We start from the raw sequence: 21,255 nt of genomic DNA, 5'->3' as shown, positions 1-21,255 counted from the left end.
GTTTCATTGAGTCTGGTTCTATTGGAGGTTTCTTCCTGTTAAAAGGGAGTTTTTCATTCCCACTGTCGCCAAGTGCTCATAGCAGGGTCATCTGATTGTTGGGGTGTACTCTGAATTATTGCAGAGTCTTTATCTTACAATATAAAGAACCTTGAAGTGACTGTTGTTTTAATTTGGTGCTGTATAAAGAAAGATTTTAAAAATGAAAAAGAAAAATCATGTAATCTGAGACTGACTCCATTCTTTGAGATGACAGGCCTGTCTTGAGGGACTCCATGTCATTGTGTCTGTCTCTACTAATGAATAAGCTTTATTGCAATTGGAGGACAAGAATCTATTTATTTTATTGGAAAATGATTTAATATTGTCGATTACAATTATCATTATTATTAGTACCCTAGCTAATGGAGCTTAAATAGAAATAAATGTTCATTTAGTTGTTAGTTATAAAAGTCATATGTTTGCCATTCATCCCCAAGTCATCCCCATGCTGCTGCTGTACTGATAAAAATAATTAACGATAATATTTGTGTTATTAACACAACTATAAACATTCAAAAAGAGTTAGCCACAAACCAAATGTTGCCTTCTTAGAGGAGACCAAACTATTACAATTATTACCAACTAAATTGCTCAATTTAATTCAATTCAATTTATTTTTATAGCACTAAATTGAAACAGTCACCTTGTTTATATTGGAAGTTAAAGACTCTACAATTATAAAAACCCCAACAATCACACAACCTCCTATGAGCAAGCACTTGGTGACAGTGGGAAGGAAAAACTCCCATTTCACAGGAAGAAACCTCCAGCAGACGCTCACAGAGGGGCAGCAATTTGCTGCGAATAGCTAGGGGTGAGAGCAGGTGAGAGGAGGGAGGCAGGACAAAAGATAAATGTCATCCTTATTCAAGTTAGAGTATACACTGCCTTAGTACTTAGTACAGCCCTCAATACAACCTCCATCTCAAACACGCTGTCTTAGTTAAGGATAGACATTGGAGGTTATGAGTTTTATCAGTGGCTACCGGGTTCTGAGGTCAATCAGTAGCTAAAGTACTACCCAAAAGCATTTGTTGGCACACTTAAAAGAGTAAAATACAGAAAATTAAAAGTATCTTAGAAAAGAGGCTGGATGATGCTCCACCCCTGAAACATTTCCTGCATACACTACAAGAATGTAGCTCAGCTCGAATGCAGATCCACAATCCAGTGGACATTTGGCTTTAGGTTTACTTTAATGATTTTAAGTGCATCTAAAGGAGATCTAAAAACCCTGCTGAAATTTTGCCCAAGGGTCTGTCAAACAGGAGGGAAAAACTCTTAGAATTAACAGGACATAAACAATTCCCTGTCCAAAAACAACTCAAAGACCAAGTTTCCCTCTTTATTTACTCACCTTCCCTTACTCACCATCTCCTTTGTGGGAGGTGGCATTAAAAAGATTAGGATTTTGGCCTGGCAGTTGCTTTTGGACGTGGCCACACTCAAAAACATGAAGGCATACATTTTCGAGGTGGTCTTGTTTTGGGAAATACAGACAAAATAAGGGTCCTTGGTTGTCGGACTGATGGTAAAGAACCCCACAGCACAGCACTATGGGTATCCTGTGACCGTGTGGGTGAGGGCAGGTTGGGTTTGATTGGATATGTGACATATGGTTCTGGAACAAAAAGTGCCTAAAGTTTCTCAGAACCTGGTGATCATGTGAGGGTGTCCTGAGTAAGCTGTGAGGTGGAAGGGATGCCGTGTCGACTACTCTCATGAAAAGGAGGCCTGACAATGAATCTGAAAACAATACGAGGCACTGCTCTGGCTTTGATTCATTGGTGTAATGGCTGCTGGATCGCTTCTCAATGTATCTGAAGGCTCTGTCAGACATTTACAGCTGATTGGAATAGTGGGATAAGGAGTGAATTGATATGGATGGAAGTAAAGGATGAGATGTAGGGATTAAATTGGACTTAAAAGTTTGGAATGGGAATGGCTGTGAAGGGAAGAGCAGGACACGGGACGTAAAAGCAGCTACGATGCATTATAAAGGTCGGACGGAAATAAGTAACACAGTTATGGGGCAGGTGTTTGGGTGGATGCAGTGGCTGCTTTTATGCCCCTATCCTTCATGGTGAATGGTTCAGTAATAAACCTTGAGACTCAGCGTCTGCCGGAAAAAAATATGTCAACCGTCATTGTCAAGGACCGGATGTCCATTTTTGATATCCAGCAAACACTGAGTCTAAAAAAAAAGAAAAAAAAAGATTGTCAATATGAATAGTTACAGTCAAAAAAAGATTTAAGTGGAATTCCTGAATGCTCTGCTGTCCTGCTTAGAACATCAAAAGAGACAGGAAGCGACACAGTGGTGAGAAAAAGACAAAAACAGCGGAATTCGCATCAGATTTGAGAGCAGCGCAGAGGAACAGCAGAGCAAACTGAAAAGTCCAGAGGAGAAGAGGTAAATAAGAAACATGACATCGTTCAAAATGACAGGGCATGGTAACACCCACTCGTGCCAGCACTCTTTAACACACCCACACTGACACACATTGTGCTGGTTCACATAGTAGACCGACACACCTTTCTGAGTCATACTTGAGCAGGATGGACCAATTGAAATGGGGGACTGAATGGTGAATGCAAGCAATTGGACAGAGTGAGTGGAAGGCGGAATAACAGGGAAAACGGTGAGAACAAGATACAGGACGGATGGGAAGCTTTATAACAGCATAATGACTGCGTTTAACCCTTCTTCCTTTACCTGCATGTGTTTATGGTGAGAGCGACAATATGCACAACAGCAAGATCTTGATTTTAATGTCTTCACCCTTTCTTGGGCGAAGGCTGGACTTGATATTTGATGCCAACTTTTTGAATTTGTCTACACTTTCAGCTAATATTTTGCGTTACAACCATTCATCATACAGCTGTAAATCACACAAAAAGGCATCTCTATAACAGATTTGCAATACTTGCTAAAGACTGATACATACTTTAAGACAAGCTCTAATCTACTTTTAAGAACAGAAAGAAAAAGGTCCCATATCAAACGTCCGAGTAAGCTTTTACAACAACGCACTAAACATTGACAGACTGTGATTCCACTTGTTTTATTTGGCAAAAAGCCAAAATTCTCGCATGTTCCTGAATCAACAAGAATGCTAAAACCCTTCAACACTCATAAATATGTGCGCAAAATCTGAAAAGGGAAAATAAGATTTAAGGTTCTCATTTAAGGTCCTCAGTTTGACTGAGGGATTATCAAGATTGTTACCATCAACGACTACAATCCATTTACTCTGTTTTAGTTTGCAAGAAACGTTTTTCTAATAGGTTTTGGTTCATGAAAACTTGACAAATTTAACATTAACGACCAATCAGTGACATTTCTATCAGGTTCACACAACCTTGCTAAGCTAATATACTAAACAAAGTTGGTGAAGATGGTATATGATACATATTATATTACACTGTATTTAAGCTTTGAGTTAATCATCCTGATTACATCACTAAAAATCAAGGACCACACTGGGCTCTTTTTGGTGCTAAAAAAAAAAATTAAAATTATTAGTGCTGTCAGAGTTAATCTCGTTAAAATGGCATTAACGGCATAACCGCATTAACACGGCAAATCTCCGGTAGCGAGTTAACACGGATCAACCCGTGAGTGGGGCTGCACGGCGCTAATGCGTTAACGAGCTAACCGTGCTAACGAGCTAACTGCGCTAACGAGCTAACCGCGCTAACGCGTTGACACCGTGCAGCCCCACGCACGGGGTGATCTGCATTAACTCGCTAATGGAGACTTTCCGCGTCAATGCGGTTATGGCATTAACGTGGGGTTGCACAGCGCTAACGCGTAAATGAGCTAACTGCGCTAATGCGTCGACACCGTGCAGCTCCACACATGGGGTGATCTGCGTTAACTTGCTAAAGGAGATTTGCCGCGTTAATGCAGTTATGGCGTTAACGTCATTTTAACGAGATTATGTAATTAAGTATTTTTGGGGGGGGGGGGTTACAGCTGGCCTTATTGTATTGTAAGTATTTTGCAAGTTTCCTCCTTAGCACACACAATTTGGGGAGACGAATATTTAAATGAATCATAAATGAGTTTGCAGCAGGTAATTTACAGAAAAATTGTGTTAAAATAATAATGCAAGAAAAAAAAACAGCCAGAAGGATTTGTTATCAGATCAAGCATGTAATAACTGCAGATGGGTAACTCAAAGCTATGAGTGCTGTGCCAAGGCTAGCTTTACCCCGCAGCTCTTTACTGAGTCTTGACACTGAATATCTGTGCTGCTTTTGATAGACTGCACTGGTCTTTGCATTGTTAGCAGATCACCCGCAGAACTCAAGCAGTTATGCTAACTTGCCCCACTTAGTACAATAAATCAGAAAAGGTAGTGAATATTTTACCACCAAGTAGCCCATAACTACACAAAAGTGGAAAAATGTCACAAATATATTTCGTCAAATGATGTTGTTTGACCCGGACAAACATAACAATGAGCACGTGCAGCTCATGACACAGCTTTTGGCGTTCCAACTGAGTGTTTCTTCTTGACTAAACCACACACACACAATGGTTAAGATACAGCTTTTAGTTATGGCCCTCTGCATAAATAACTCTGCCCAGGAGAAATAAGAAAGAAAAAAAAATCTGCCTCATGTCTCTTTCATCACTACATTTCGGTGCAGCAGGGCAGCGCTACAATATTAGGCTGTCTGCCCACTCTGCTCCATGCTGCTCTCTTTTTGACATTTCTGCAGATGAAATATTCATGGAGAAAGTTTCCAACATGAAACATTCATAGTGAGTGTTGTTGGCGCATCCCCCCCGGAGCTCCCACAAATTACTTGCAGCTTTTCAGTCAACCTATGTAATTACAACATGCTCTGTCAGAACAGTTGAAGCATTTATTAAAGTTAAAACGCTGCCTTCTGTGCAAATGAATGAACTTCATTAGTAGTTCGATGCTTTTTGATTTTTGAGTCTGCATTCTCGCTTTTTTCAGTACATATCAATCATCCCTCATTCACACCACCACAAGCAGAGATTAATGAATATATGCAATATTGCACCAAAACAAATTAGCTTCATTCACTGCATCCTGGATAAGGTAACTTCAAAACATATTATTACAGTTTAGGTTACTGTTCTAGGTAACACAGCGTCCAGTTGCTGCTAACCGCCAAAAGTTATGAAAGATTCATCGCATTTAACACTTCACTAAACACTGCTACTTACACCTTGTGGCATCAAACTTTTACACCCCTGGGATTTCTTGCCAAGATATATAACTGTCTCTCACTTCCTTCCCCCACATCCTGCTCCCCTCTGAGACTTTTTTTTGTTGCCTCTCTTCCTTCTCCCATTCACCCTCTCCCTAAAGTTTCTACAGCGATGGAATAGAAAGAAAGAAAGAGGGGCGATGTGAAACTTCTGTTCGATTCATCTCTGTTAGTGCTGACCCAGATACAGCTATGGATTGGCACCGGCTGGCTTTGTGTGGCTCCTTGTGTATATGTGTATGCGCGCCAAGCTAATAGATGAAGAAAGCTATTCATGGAATGTCAAGCTGCTTTGTGTATCCACGCTAATGTTTTTTGGATGTCACAGTGTATGTTTTTGGTGCCAGGGGAACCAACGTGAGAGGGGATGATCCCATTATCCTTGTGTTCTTGTTAACTGCTGGACGTGTGTCGACAGCAAAGATTAGCAGCGTGGCATAAGAATAAACTACCCAACTTAAGATGGTGAAGTTTTATAACTCGACATGAAGAATACAACAGTCATATTGTCCACATCAACCACCTGCGCAGTTATCTGCAGCGCTGTGGGCACACTTTTTGCAAATAGAGAAACCGTTATATATGTGGGGAAGCAATGAAGCCCTGTCAAGTTTTCCCTTGAGTTTAAAAACTTCCTCTGTGTGATGCTAAGCAAAATGTGTCTTTATAGTTGGTGTCAGAAGTTTAAAAAGCTGGAAAACTTTGTGAACCTCGATATACATTTACATGCATTTGGAGCTCAGTGAAAAAAAGCCTAAGAACTCATTAGAGCAGCGGTCCCCAACTTTTTTTGCGCCACGTACTGGTTTATGTCTGACAATAAAGACACCGGCCTTTAAGGTGTCACGGATAAATACAACAGAATACAACCAGTACCGGTACAAAAAAAAGAAGATTTATTTATAACACACAGGAAAAGACCCACGGAAACCGAGTTAACGATAGAAACGCTAAAAAAAATAACAATAACGATTGGTCCGGTACCAAATGACTCACGGACCGGTACCGCTCCATGGCCCGGGGTTTAGGGACCGCTGCAGTAGAGCATACTAATTGTTTTGTTTTTTTATCACTTATTAGTATGTGACTTGAATTTATAAAAAAAAATAAACATGAAATTCATTAATCTACATGGGGAAATATGAGCTTATTATAGGGATGTACGAGTGTTCACTATCCCGTCTTTAAGCGATGACGTGATGAACCCTGCTTACGGGCCCAAACTACCCTGCGTTTAATAAGGCTGTTGTGCTTTTAACATGTTTTAATACTTTGTATCTTGTTCTATTTAATCTCAAAAAGCCCCTAAAAACAGTCAGTGATCACAGTGGGCCTCTCTCGGTTTTTATTACCGCTGTTCATTTTAAAGCTCAGTTATTAAAACCCTACGATGTAACTATAGCCCAGCGCATGCAGCAGTATATTAATGATTAACCTTGTATTGTGGATGCATTATCTCAGTTGTTCTCCTGACTAAAGTTTGGTTTACAGCATCCTGCCATGTGATTGCATTTGTCCTTAACCATCGGGAACGTTAACTTTTATCGAGTGGAAAAAAGTTAGCATTCATCCGCCAGTTTCACTGTTTATATTATGTTTCTTGTCTTCATTTATGTTGGAAGTGATAGCAGAGCTGTACGTCTTAATTTGTTTCATAAATCCCTCAGTCAGAACATGGTGTGTTTCATTTAGATGGAAACTAGCGAGCTTACTTCCTGCTAACTTCTAACTCTGTTAAATTTAATAAATTCCATTTTCATGGATGCCTGGATGTTAAACTTAATTGTTACACCTGGTAGAGCAGAACGCTGATCATTTTATTAAAGATGATGGAATTTAGACAGTTTTTCAACTCAGTTATCCCGCAGTGATCTTTTGACTTTGGGACCTGCAGCGGAGTTTGGGCCCAGACATAGCTAATGACGTCAGATTTAAAGACTGGATAAGGACAAAACTACTGGGCCATCAACACATCACACCCACAGGAGCTGCTTAACCATGGAAAACCATGCAGTGAAGCTCCTGTTTTTATGCTGATGTTAACACAGTTGATTGAGGAACAACAAGGTTATTATGGTTAAGTAACACAAAACTAAAAATTACAACTAGATATGAACTTTTTTTTCGTTAACTAAAATAAAAAATTGATTTACTAAGGCAATCTGCTGCTAATGACATTGCATTTAGTTCACAGGATATATTAATAATAATATTAATCTGCCATGTTCCACAACACAAAGGTTAGTGGATAAACAGCATGAAAGTGTTGTTGTTGGGCTCAGAGTAGGAGGCTGATTTACAGAAAAGTATCAGCTGGCAATCCGCTCTTAAATATGCCAGTTTCCACAGCAACGTGAGACCACCAACAGAGATGGAAACGGCTCAAAACATATGTGGTCAGTGTTAAAATCATGCAATCCTATATCAAAAAGATAAAGTTACAAAAAGGGACAGCTGTTAAACCTAACAGATAAACAGCAGAGAGTCAATGTGAAGGTATACAGATAGCCATGTTTGTGTGCGACTGTTTGCAGTATTCTGGGTTTATATTACGCTGTCCTGCACTTGTATTTCTTGATCAGCTCACTGTTTGGGGTGAGATGTGATGACAAGTGTGTTATGATAGAGTGAATTCATGTGGGGGCTGACCCAGCCAGAGCTGCTTGGGATACAGCGCGATCTGTTCGCCGTGTTTGGGAAGCCGAGGGCCATCTGTTAACACGACAGAACCATGGTTCCCTCAGACTTGACTTATAGCCGGAGTATGGTGTGTGCACACACACACGAACGCACAAACACATACACATTAAAAGTACGACTTTAAATTCTAGTCATAAACAGTTAGCATGTCATCACCTTACAAATTCACAACACATTCACCTTCAAATATTCAAATGTACTGCAGCTTTCAAAGCTTTTCTCTAAACCGTGCTCGTTACTTTCCTCTCTGCTCCCAATTACAACTTTTATTCTCTGTTTAGCCTTTTGGTCCATATTATGTGTATGTAAACACACTCAAATAATGATAGAAGCAGATACTACAACAGAACAAGAAAATTATTGTTTTATTAAAGATATCCGTGTTTTACAAACTTACTGTGGATTTTACAATGATGCCTCTTTTTTTCATTACTCTTATTTCAGCCATCATTACAGTTTGGTACATCACTTTTATATCACTTTAATTAATATTTTTTCAAGATGTCCAAGACTTTTAGCACCTCTGGTATCAGTTTAAACATCCTGTTTTAAAAGCCACCCGAAAGCCATGACAACAATACCCCATCATCCTTAAGACTGAGGGGTAAAAACTAGGGGTTCGTATCGATATTGAACCGTTCGATACAGTGCTTTCGGTTCGGTACGCATATGTATCGAACAATACAAAATTTTTAATTTATTTTATCAACTTTTCTTCTGACGATGCTGTCTGTGTTGAGAGCTCAGTGGATCTGCGTTCGACTACTCCACCTAGGCTGCACTGTCGAGCGCAGATCCACTGAGCGCAGCTTAAGCTAGCAAGACAGGAGCTAAGCTCATTGCAACATGGCAAATTGAACCTCCCCCACCCTCATTCAGATCTGGCCTTTGGAACTATTTTGGTTTTCATGTGACGTATGACCCTGAAGGTAAGCGCGTCATGGACAAAAGTAAAACAGTATGTCGGATGTGCCACACAATGCTCAATTACATGGGTGGGAACTAGTGTGTTAGCGCAGTTAGCTCGTTAACAGAGATTTGCCGTGTTGTGGCGTTAATGTCATTTTAACGAGATTAACCTGACAGCACTAATGGAAACACAACGAATGTGACTGCACATTTACGCCGACATCATCCTAGTGCAGAGACAAGTGGAAGCAAACAAAAACAACAAGCATGCATGCTACAAACTTTACCCGAGTCATTTAGACAGCCGTTAGCACATGATTCTCCTTATGGGGACCTGATATGTTTAATATGCTGCTGAGAATATAGCCCAGAAGAAGCGTATTATATAGCTTTTATTTTGGAAAGAGACATTTCTCTGTAATAAACTCTCTTTTCCAAAGATGAGTGATTTCTCGATCAGATAGATTTATTTTTTACTATTATTTTGTTGTTTCAGCAACATTACATTTAAAAACTGTACATTTTGAGTTAAAATATATATTTATAATTTTAATAAATGACAAATTAAAAAAGCATGAACATTTTTTTGTATCAAAAAATATCAAACCGTGACACCAAAGTATCGAACCGAACCGAACCGTGAATTTTGTGTATCGTTGCACCCCTAATAAAAACGTCATCAAACTTCATCTAAGAGGAAGCGAATGTCTTGGGCTTTGTTTCATAGTTTCTGTTCTAATTGTTTAGCTTTTACTTTGTAACTCTATGATTTGGTTTGACCGCTTCCTTACAACTTCTGTGCAGTATAAGAAGGTAGCGTTTTGGTTCCTCTGTATAAAATATACATGTATACAACTGTATTACAGCAGTATTTTTGGTAGCTCTATAATATGTACAGTGGTAATGTAGCTGGCTACTTCGAAGTATGGAATACAGATAACGAGCAGATCTGCAGAATTAACCAAGCAGTGCAGTGAAATTATGCTGATTTCCTTTGCAACCCTACAATTTTTTGAAAGTAGAATTCCTCTCAGTTTTAGACTTTCTACACTAATTTGACAACACGATGGGGTCTGGGAACTTGGGCCTTTCTTCTCAGGTCCACAAGCTTCAAATTGTTACTGTAAAAGACATTATAGAGTTTTTTATAGAGTAACTGTGACTACATTTACTTATTATTTATTATTTTCTTCTTTTTTTGGGGTTGTATGGAAGCCCCAAACGCAATTTCATTGTTCTTGACAATGACAATAAATAAATAAATACTAAATACTAAATACTAAATTTAATACTATGGCTGCATAATCACAGCCAACAGCCTATAGACTCAGGCATCAACACTAAGAGCATCATTACCCTGATGCAAGCCGCTGTGTGTCAAAAGATCCAGAACGCTATCACTGTGGTAGCTCCTCGAGAGGGAGGAAGCAGCACGCAGCTATATTTACAATTTGCTGCATACACCATGCAGTGCACTGTAGCTTCACTTGATGTGTCTGCCACAGCCAGCTGACTGTGACTCAACACAACAAGTCAACTCCAACAACAGGGCAGAGTTTCAAATTTAGCCTTAGGTGTTTCTGCGCTCGCTCTCTGCATGTCACAATGCATCGCCACTTCTTCTTCAGCGTGCACCTGTCTGTGCTTACATCACTGCATTATTACAGCCTGATACAGTGTTTGTGTATCTCTGCCACCTCCTCCACCCACGTACATATCTTCTCCTCCTCCCTGCATCATCAGTGGAAATCTTAATGCACCTCAGTGTGGAGTGTGCAGGACACCTCAAATACACATACGCAGTTTTTCTGTGGGACTTTTGTGTTTGTGTCAGTACTGTAATTACCTTTTGGGTAAAACTACCTAAATGTTACAAGACACTGAGGCAAAAAAGGATCAACAGAGAGGCTGTGGGGGTCAGACATTCATCCACACTGAGAGGAGGGAGGGGGGGAGGGGGGATTTGAGGATGAGATAGCTGCTCCTGCATATTTCACAACCTGTTTTGCAGCCATCTGCTCCCCGACACACTCATATGCACACAAGAATATGAAGCAACACAGCCGGGTCTACCTTCCAGGAACGTGCCGCAAATTAACAGACACCACTCCAGCTTACCTGCTGTAAGTAAACCGAGGCGATGATGGGACCATCGGGATATAGCTAAGCCTACTCACACAAACTCTCATTCACGAGCTTCCATCTTTCATAACAATACCTTTAGCAGATTTCCATGGAAACTACTTGTGACAATTCAGGCAGTGGTCACACCGCCCCAGGATGACCTTTTATGCCCAACAAGAGGCAGCTGCTGTGAACAAACCTGCTGTGGTCTCAGCTAATCACAACTCATACCGATGCGACCTTTGCACACAGTGTTTCCTAGTGAATCGGACATTCTTTTATTCTATTTGAGATCATGATTTAATAACGATGCACACGTGATGAAGTAGAAATAGACCAAAGGAACAGTTTAAACCCTTGAGCGAAACAAGCTGGAGCTGATTTCAGTTTAATAATATAGCAACATCTACACATTCTGATTCTGGATGTCCTAAATGAAGATTTCTAAACTAAGCAAAGATTCAGGGACCAAATAACAGGAATTTCTTGATTGAATCTCTGTGGCCTTTTAATAGAGGCTGGTAAGCCTTAATAGATAATTTTACCTGTACCTTTTTGGTACCAATCTATAGTGACAGCAGTGAGCTGAAGTTACAAGACACAACGCAAGAGAGAGAAATCCAACACATTATTAAAGTTTAACGAATAGTTCTGAGTAATCAAAACTGGTCTTTAGCTTCTTTCCTATTGGTTTTGATAGGTCAGTAACTTTTTTGGTCAGTACCGAATAGGTTTGCCAGAACTTGTTACTAAATGGTAAACGGTGTAAAACAAAAAAGGATCGGTATTATCATCTAGTGTTGTCGCAGCTTGCGGTACTAGAATTTCAAACTTGATGCTGAAATACTCAGTGCAGGTTTTGATACCAGCGGGGGAAACTGAGAAAATTAAAAGACTTTTTTATTAAACCTCAAGATTAGAAAACTTCATGCCCTGTTTATTTGATGTGCTTACTACGGAGCCCTGCAAGGGACATCTCGCAAAAGTCCATCTGTTTTTTTTTTTTCTTCTTTCTCCAACGTCCCTTGCAGGGCTTCACTAAATTCAGTAGGCTGATTTGAAAGTCAAAGTAATAGAAATGTTGCACAGAGCTATTTAAAACTATTTTTCTTACTGCCATTGTTTGTATTGACAATATATAGGCATACAGGGAATGATATATGACCTCTCCTCAAGGTCAAATTAGGTCAAACCTTCATTAAAATGTCTTTTATCTTTAAAATTCTGCTTAAAATCCAGCTGCCTTTGTTTGTATTGGCAAAATGTAGGAAAAGATCTGGTATATGGGGATTCTTAACATCACATTATAGTTTACAGCTAAGATCAGGTCACATTTGACCTCTGACCTCACTTTTACATTTCACATCTACCTTTCTTTCAAGTCGACCCCAAAATGTGTTCTATCTTTAAATAAAGTATGAAGAGAAAGAGAATGAGCTGCCTAGTTAGAAATATACTGTTGATATATTATATCAAGCTCAAGTTATTCATGTTGTCACAGTCCGGGGTCGTATGACCCAGCGCTTTGTGTTTTCTTGTATTTTGATATTCATTGTTTATAGTTAGTACTTTTAGATCCTGGGTTCCTTAGTTGTAGTTATTCATTGTTTAGCAGGTCTCCTTTGGGTCATCTTCCCATGTGTTACAGTTCCCCTTGTGGTTTATTGTGTCTTATCTGTCATGTTTCTGGTCTGCCTGGTTAATGCTGTCATGCCTGTGTCTTGTCATGTTTTCCTGTTTATTTTGAAAGTCCAGTTTCCATGTCTTTGTGTTTTAGTTTACATTTCCTGTGCATCATTATGTTCATCCTAGTCAGCTGTGTCTCCACTTCCCCTGATCACCTCATGTGTGTATTTAAGTCATGTGTCTCTTACTGTTCATTGTCGGGACGTCTGCCAATTTCCCTCATATCATCTAGTCCCAGTCACAGTCTGAGTCATACTCATAGTTTTACCTTTTGTTATCATAGTCAGTTATAGTTTCTCATAGTTATTCTTGTTGTTTCATAGTTTCATGTTTTCAGCTGAAATAAAGGCTCGCCTTCTGTTTGCAAACCAGCTCCTTCCTCCAGTGTCTGCTTTCGGGTCCGCTCTAACTAGGGTTGCCAACTCCCTGAAAAATAAATAAGGGACACCTCGTGGCCAGGGCCGGGCGACCCAGTTGTCTTCACCCTTCCCAGTGTGGTGAATTTTCTAGCTCTTTTTTTGTGTGTGAAATTATTTTTTTTAACCCTTTGACTTGAATTTGATTTAAGTAGATGTGTATTCTTTGTGATATGAACACATGTGAAACAAATGATCATTTAGCCATTTATTTTTAGCTCAAAATGACAACATTAACACAATAAAACAGGTCTCTTTCTTAAACAGAAGCCTGTCATGCTTAACTTTTGAGAATATAAGTAAATCTTTCTTTAAAAGAACTCTGTCCTGCTTAACTTAAAATAATAGAAAACAATAGAAAGAAAAACATTCTTGTAACAGTGCACATTTAGTGCATTTAGTACAATCGGCTTCAGTTGAAATATTATTTCAGCTTTTCTGATGCTAATCAGCTGCTCCTGTTTGTAAACCCGCTTGTTCCCATGATTACGCATCTTAACTCATCATCATTATTCATCTATGTATTACTTTTATGTATTAGTCATCTATTTGTTGTAATCATCTATCCTTGCAGTTGTTTATTACACAAAATAAATTATATTATCACACTTCTGGCCACATAGCGCTGATATTCACTGCACATGCCCATATTAACTTTTTCCAGCCAGGTGTTTTCCTTTTCCCATTCTTCCCTTTCTCTGAGGGGGAACAAACATTGCTGCTCTAACGCTGGGCTCACACTGTGCGGTTTTAGGCCCATTTTGAGACTATTTTTGAGTGATCGGACCGATTTTGGCCTTCATCGTGCGTCGTGTAGTATACGTGGGGTAACGAGAAGTGATTAACACCTCACGACCAGCTCCCGATCATCAATCGCTCGTGAGGTTCTCACCACAGCCGCTCACACTGCTCGCGCGCAAACACGTAAACGTCGGTGAAAAAGACGTTGCAGCACGGCTGTGCAGCGTGTGATCTGGACACAAGCGATGGAGGCACAACTTGTAGAACTTTGGAAAGCTCATCCGAGCCTTTTCGATGTGGCATCACAAAATTATCACGACCACAACAACCGTGAAAACAGTTGGATTTACACTGCTGCTCAATCACAGCTGCCTGATGAGTGTTTTTCATTAGCAATTTAGAAAAGTTGATGGTGGTGGTGTGTCTGTGTGAGTGAAAGACAGAGAGAGCGAGTGACAGATTTTCTGTTATAACCTTCGTGTTATGGAGGCACAGTGTGAGCACTCAGGTCGCATCAGAGCATCGGGCGGTATAGTGTGAGACCCTGCATCGTGACCTATGAACTTCTAACCCCTGCGAGTCAATTGTGCAGTTTGAGCAGGAGCTGAATAACGTGACTGAAAAAATCGCACAGTGTCTGCCCAGCTTTAGGTGTACTGTCGTCCGAGACTTGCACCGCCGTGTCGGCGTTTGTTTCCCTGTTGGCCATGCTTCTTGTTGTGGTCATCTGTTGTCTTCCGGTATTTTCTCCGTAAGCGACCTTTCCTCGACCAATGAGATGAGCGGTAATCTGAATTGTCATACTCGAATTGTCATAAGTGTGCTGTCAGCTCATTGGTCACAAAGCAGGAGAGGGGCTGGTAATTATGTTTTCAAACAAAGCGTTAATTCCATTAAAAGTTATAGACTACTTTTGATTCTCACTGTATTACGGGACAAAGTGCGTCCCTTATTAGCTCAATACGGGACGTGTACTTTTGTTTCGAAATACGGGACGATTCCGTATTTTAAGGGACGGTTGGCAACCCTAGCTCTAACAAACACACCGGCACATCTCGCCGTGACACATGTCCAGTTATTTACAAATCAGTACCTATTATCCGTGACCTACTCCTACATAATGCTGGTGTCATCAAAGTAAGCATCTGTCACGCTACGCTTATCTGAGTTTAGCTGCACTAAACCAAGAAAACAAAAGATTGCTGAGATCTCAAAGTCAAAGTAGAGCTGCTTATAGATTCTTGGCTGGTTTTACTAACTTCATGACTCCACTTACCAGCTGATCACTTTCATTCAGAGTGAAATATCGAACAAAGTGTTTACAGTCTTGTTTGAATCAAAGATGATGAATGACTAGCGAGTGTGGTAGCGACTTTTCGTCCAGAGCCACCGACAGCTCAATTTTACTTACTTAAACTTCTATGTTAACGTTTGTTTACTATAGTGATGTCGAGAAGTTTCCTCCAGTACCACCTTGAGGTTTGTGTTTCAATCAAACAGTAAACTAAATAATATAAATGTCAAATACTGCGTTTATCGAATCTACGTATGTTAGCATGCTGACAATAAGAGTTAGCTTAAAGCACAGCTATGCTAAAGTATACTTCTATGCCCATTACAACATTTATGTTCTCAGTTTGCAACACTTTTTTCTAAAAATGTCACCACGCTTTCAAATGACAAAATGGCTTTGGTGCTGAGAAAAAATATTATTGTAACTAAAAGAAAAGAGCATCATAAGCATATACTGAGAGAATTACACCACGTCTGTCTGGAAAACACTAAAGGAAACTCTGGAATTCTTATGTGGAAACATCTTTTTCCCTTCTCTCCCTCTCGCCACCTGAGTTTCCCTGCTAATTAAATTTTACACCAAAGTCTTCCTTTCTTGTGGTGTTGGTGGTGCAGCAGCAGCGGTGCGGTGCTGTGAACAGTGGATGGATCACGAGCGGTGTGGAAGAGCTGTGAAAGACAAAGGCACGACAGAGAAAACAGGTAACAGCATGTCCAGCGGACTGAGAGCTGATGGGAGAGAGGCAGGGGGGCGGGGACGCAAGATGGGGCCCTACCTCCCGTGATCATTGAACTTATTAACCCTAGCCACCGTTAATGGGTGGTCGTGGTCGGTGGCGGTGTGGGGTTTTAAAAAGGGACACACAGAACATGCTGGAAACTCTGTACCTTTCAGTGTGCCGTCAGAGAGGGCCCAACTCACCCCCGGAACCAATAAATCTAGAGGAATGAGAGCATGTTAGTCAGGCAGAGGCCGAAGAAAGCGAGAAAGGAAAGATGGCTGAAAGTTAGAGACAGAAGAGAGTCAAAGAGATAGAAAGAGGGAAAGAGGGATGGAGTAAGGCTTAGAAGGTAGCGATGAAAGGTTAAGCTGGTTTGTGTGCCTATGGTTATTTTCGTCTTTCCAGAGATTCTGAGTCCAGTTCTTTGGATGAAAAACGTTCACATGTCACAAACCAAAGGTTTCAAAAACACCCGCTTTACAAATTGTCGAGTTACAACTGCAACTGTTATGAGCAACTTTTCATTTTCGTATTGCCGTTTTACTAAGGAATCAACTGCCCTTTAGCCACCCTAAAGACCAAAACAAAAAAGCATCCTGGCAAAAAATACTGAGCCAGAAATTAAGAAGAGAACTGTTTCAATGAAAAAAAATCAGAGAAGGAGAAAAAAAAAGCAGGGAAAGAAACTCAGAGATGTAGAAGAAGACGAGTTAAAAGGGCCTCTTGACATATACTGTGTGTACACGTAGACTGTGTGTGACAGGGTCGGGGGTGAGTTTCTTGATTGGATGAGATAGCCTTGGCGGACACCTCCTGTAAAAGCAAGATCAATTTCCATCTGTATTTCTCAAGAGCTCGACGGAAACATTCCGGTTATCAAATAAAATTATATATATATAAAAGAAATGAAAAGGTTTGGGTTTTTTGCCTTTTGGCTTAAAAAAAAAAGTGTCCACTGCTCCTTGTACAAAATATAGACATATATATAAAAAAGTGCCTTTGGAATAGATTCGGCAAAATACTGTACAGGCATGAGTATAGGCCTCAAATTCCCAAGAAGGGTAATGCTAGCAGAAGCTAGCACTGTTTTGTGGGGTGTAGGAGGCAGTGGAAAGTATTAAAATAGGTAAAAAAAAAAAAAAAAAAAGCAGTTTGTCATCAACTCCTATACAGCCGGAGGTGAGGGTGGGACAGGCGTGAAATTAGCTCTAACTCCTTCGCAAATCTCACAAGCTACAGCTGAAACTCTTCCTCCTTTTCTTCCAGATTTTGGTCTATCCCTGCTCCTCCGGCTGTACTAAACCGCATGCAGAAGAGAGGAAGGGAGGGGGGGTCATCTCCTTTTCGGGCCACGGTGATGAAAGCATTGACTCCCCCTCCCTCTAGCTCTGTATACCCACCACCATGCAAGCCCCATCTGTCAGCACTCACTGGGCATGCTCCAAGGGGCCATCCCAAGCACGGTGTCTACGGTAGACCAGGCAAGTTAAGGGAGGAGGGAAAGGGTGGCGGCTAACTCCAGCGGTCATCAGTCCTAATTCTGCGAGCCTGCCGATTGTGGGAGCTTTTCTTAACATCCAGCTTGATTAATTATTGCTGGGGTCGAAGAAAAGCCTCCACAGCCTGCAGCAGACTCAACAGAGCCAGAGCAGGTGACCACCAGACTGGGTTAAGAATTCTTTCCATTTTACTCACGGTAAAAGGGAAAGAGGATGGTCGAAGGAAAGGGAGTTCTACCGCAGAGTAGCAACTATATTTGATACTAGCTCACTAATTGCGTTTTTCCGTATTCGGCCAAATCAAATTAAAAAGCAAAAAGGAAAAAAAAAGGCTCAAGCTCGAATCAAGCAGGACTCAGAAAGATGTGGAAAGACTACCGACCAGCCAGCTCCTTCTCCTTACTCCGTCTCTTTTTCTCCATGCGTTTCAGTCTCTTCTCCTCCCTGCGTTTGGCCTCCTCGGCCTCCTGGTGGCGCCGGCATTTATGGAAGTTCTCCACCACCACGCCTACAAACATGTTGAGCACGAAGAAGGCGACGATCAGGAGGAAGGAGATGAAGTAGAGCAACATCCATGGGTTGTAGTTCATTATAGGCTGAAAAACAACAGAAAAATCAGGAAGGACGTTAATTCAGGCTGGCTGCAAACCCAGGTCAGACACAATCAGGTTAGATCAGCTGATGTTGATGCCCGCCCACGTCAGCTGATGGCCCAGGTAATCGAACTAGCAAAGCTGCTATACCTTACTCACAAGTGCTTTGTAGCTGCAACCTGCTTTGCAACCTCCTCCTTTCATACTGTATCTGACGTCTTCAGTGTCTTATTCTATTGTCATTGCTGCCTGCTCTGTTCTGTGCAGGGCTCTTGCTGCAGACGGAAACATCAATCTTCTTTTAGCTCTATGTGGAGGATTTTTTTTTTTACATTAAGAAGTCTTCATCACTCATTCTAAGTAATGACTGCCTGCCAGGTACGGCTGTATTAGACGAAATCCAGAAATTATATTGAACAGCCAAGGGACTTGCCAACATTTTGTGTGTGCAATTTAACATTTACCTGTTGGTCAACTCCCACAGCATCAAGCCCATCGTACATAATGTCGACCCATCCATCTTTTGACGCCAGCACAAAGAGAGACATCAAGGCCTGAGAAAGGATGACAGGGTTGAAACGTAAACACGGACTAAAGTTAAAAATCGTTGAAAAACGTGATCAGCATCATCAGTTTTTTTTATTCATGCATCTGTCCATCAGGAATCTTGACATTTCGAATGTCTTACTTGTCCTAGGTTGTCAAAGTTGTACTTGTGTCTGACCCACTTATAGCTGGCTTGAAAGCAGTCTGACTTATTGGTGATGTTCCTTACATCCTCTCCTTGACAAATGAAGAATTTTCCCTTGAAAAGCTGAGGAGAAAACACACACACACATACATTTGAACCACCACAAAAACACTGTTAAGTTTGTATGGCTTATAGGTGACCCTGCTGTGATTGGACTCCAGGTTTAGTTCAACCCTGAGAGTATGTGTTTCATATTACACGATTTAGGGTGATATGGGACTTTGCAAAGTGTGTATGCTCTTTACTGAAGCTATAAAAAGCTCCAAAAGCACATCGACACTGAGCGACAACATATGGATCGGTAGCGTTGGGAACACTGGAGATTGAATTCTGCACTTCATGAGTGAATATTCCAACTGCTGCCTCATGGTGTCATAACAGCCATTAACCCTTTATGACCTTACTTTACTTGGACAGATGGTTAAAGGACATTAATGTCCTGATGGCAGACAAACAGGAGTTGGAACTACACCAAGGCCACAGAGCTTGTTGGTATGGATTGATCCTTGGGCTGTTAGCCATGAAAACTCATTGCGGCCACATAAGCATACATAAGCGTCCAGGCCTATGAGTTATAAGTCGGACAGTGCATAAAAAAATAGCTGTTTTTCTGATAGCCCTTCCAGATGTACATACACCCAAGGTGGTTCGGGAGAGGGTGGAGACCTGCGCGAGCATTCAATCACATGTCAAATTGCTCAAGCAGGCTTACAGAGTCTTCTCATTAGGTCTGTGCGTATACTCTCCATTTCCCCCTCCCCTCTCACCTGTACTCCCAGGATGCCAAAGATAATGAAGAAGGCACAGCAGATGACCACGATGTTGCCGATGGGCTTCAGGGACGACATCAGGGTCTCTACCACCAGCTTCAGGCCCGGGGCTCTGCTGATCACGCTGGAACATGGCACACAATGAGGCATTAGTGCACTATGTGTGTGTGGGGGTTTGTGCAGGACACTCTTAGGTCAGTTACTGTGCAGCTCACACCAGATGGAGAATGGATGCCTGCAGCGATCCAACCCGCAACCTCATCATGCCCCCTTCCCCCCCAGGCCTTCACTTCAGGCACTTTTAGACACGCACGCAGCCCCTCCCTCCATCGCAGTTTGTTTATTTGCTGTGTCTCTCATTTACTCCCTCTTTTCTTTTCTTTAAAAACACATCTCTTTGCTTATTGCAGTCAAAGAAACAGAGTCTTCTAATTAAGCTACTGGACTGATGAGGATGGTTCATTAGCACCAGCAGGGCACCTGGCACTGCACTGCACAGCAGCTGTGCTTCTCTGACAGGGAGAAACTCAATACACAGATACTACACGGAACCTAACGGGTAACGCGCTCGCCTGCACGGGCTTTCTCTTCAAGCAAGCACTAAACATATGAGGTGATCAGGTGATTAAAAAACAAACTGCCACACAGTTTCTCAGCAGCCAAAGCCGCTGAGGCGATAATCTTCTCTGCCACTGTCTATTTGTCTTTGTCTACACTGTATGTTTTTCTCCAGGCTGACAATTGAGTGATAGAACAGTCGATAGCACATTAAGAGAAGACATGAGATAATAAGGAGCCAAGACTGACCAAGGTCGCAGTGATCAATAGCCCTGATCAGAGAATTACAAGTCAGTGGCTGCCCTTTTTTTCCTGCCTGCACTTCACTGCTTTTTGCTATTTTAACTATTTGTTTATTGAATGTTTCAACCATTTGTGTGTGTATGTGCCATTTGGTCTAAAGTTAGGGAAGACAGGTGTAGCTATTAGATGTGGTATAAGGCTTAACCTCAGCTACTTCACTAAACTGAACTTCTCCATTCGTTTTCTATTATCAGCGCCTCTTGGAGTATATTTCTAATCTGACAAAATAAGAAGGCATGATTTGTATTAAAGACTACCCAGCAGGCTTGTGCTTCATTTTCACCAAGTTAAACAGTATATCTGTGAGTTACAACTATAAAGATTATGGCTATAGCATGCTAAAGAAACTTGTTTGCATTAGCACCTTTGTGCTCCACACTGTAGTCTAAACATGGCTGCGTCTGGATGCAAATAAACAAACATGGCAACAACCAAATGTTGAAGCTTCAACATGTGAGTACAGAAACCAATCGATGTCACAGCCTCAAAACATGTCAGAGGAGATTGCTTTAATCAGCGTAGACATATTTATTGCCAGTATTCACAGCAGATTCTTTCTTTAGGCAAACAGGAAATGGGACGTGTTGTCTAAAAAAGGTTAATCTAGCAGAGCGAGGGATCTCAAATCTGAGAATCTCTTTAAGAATCTCTTTGCAATGTTTGAATTTTTACATGTTATTGGCTATAACTTTGCATCTAGGGCAAAAATTTGAAATTGATTTATTTGTCTTTGGTGTCTTTCTGGTGTAAATAGACACTGTTGTTAAAAGTGAAAAACCTTGTGGTGGCTGGTAGTGCTCCCTCACATTGTGGTTTCCACTCACCATCTTCAAAAGAACACCCCAGGTCCTGTTCACATTTGGTCTTAATATTTAGTGGTTCAGTCTCTGTGAGA

The 21,255-nt window shown here is 41.0% G+C and overlaps 1 protein-coding gene across 3 annotated transcripts in view; it reads right to left on the bottom strand.

Moving 5' to 3' along the window:
- The window catches only part of cacna1g (calcium channel, voltage-dependent, T type, alpha 1G subunit), a 213,366-nt gene that overhangs the window by 37,179 nt on the left and 154,932 nt on the right, over window positions 1–21,255 (bottom strand). For 2 of the 3 annotated variants that reach the window (XM_085283808.1, XM_085283809.1), the window contains exons 22-26: window positions 19,497–19,623; window positions 18,667–18,792; window positions 18,443–18,532; window positions 17,789–17,981; window positions 16,053–16,103 (exon numbers count right to left, since the gene is read on the bottom strand). In XM_085283808.1, the coding sequence (XP_085139934.1) occupies window positions 16,053–16,103; window positions 17,789–17,981; window positions 18,443–18,532; window positions 18,667–18,792; window positions 19,497–19,623 (587 nt within the window). Of the gene's footprint in view, window positions 1–16,052; window positions 16,104–17,767; window positions 17,982–18,442; window positions 18,533–18,666; window positions 18,793–19,496; window positions 19,624–21,255 lie in introns of all 3 variants that reach the window. The other variant, XM_085283810.1, reaches the window with a different exon arrangement.

The sequence above is a fragment of the Mchenga conophoros genome, linkage group LG8 (assembly GCF_057382185.1).
Source record: "Mchenga conophoros isolate Kocher_MC1m ecotype Shallow Benthic linkage group LG8, M_conophoros_male_GT1.1, whole genome shotgun sequence".
Lineage (NCBI taxonomy): Eukaryota > Metazoa > Chordata > Actinopteri > Cichliformes > Cichlidae > Mchenga > Mchenga conophoros.
The sequence above is the reverse complement of the archived record's forward strand: the minus strand, read 5'-3'. Positions and strand labels throughout refer to the sequence as shown.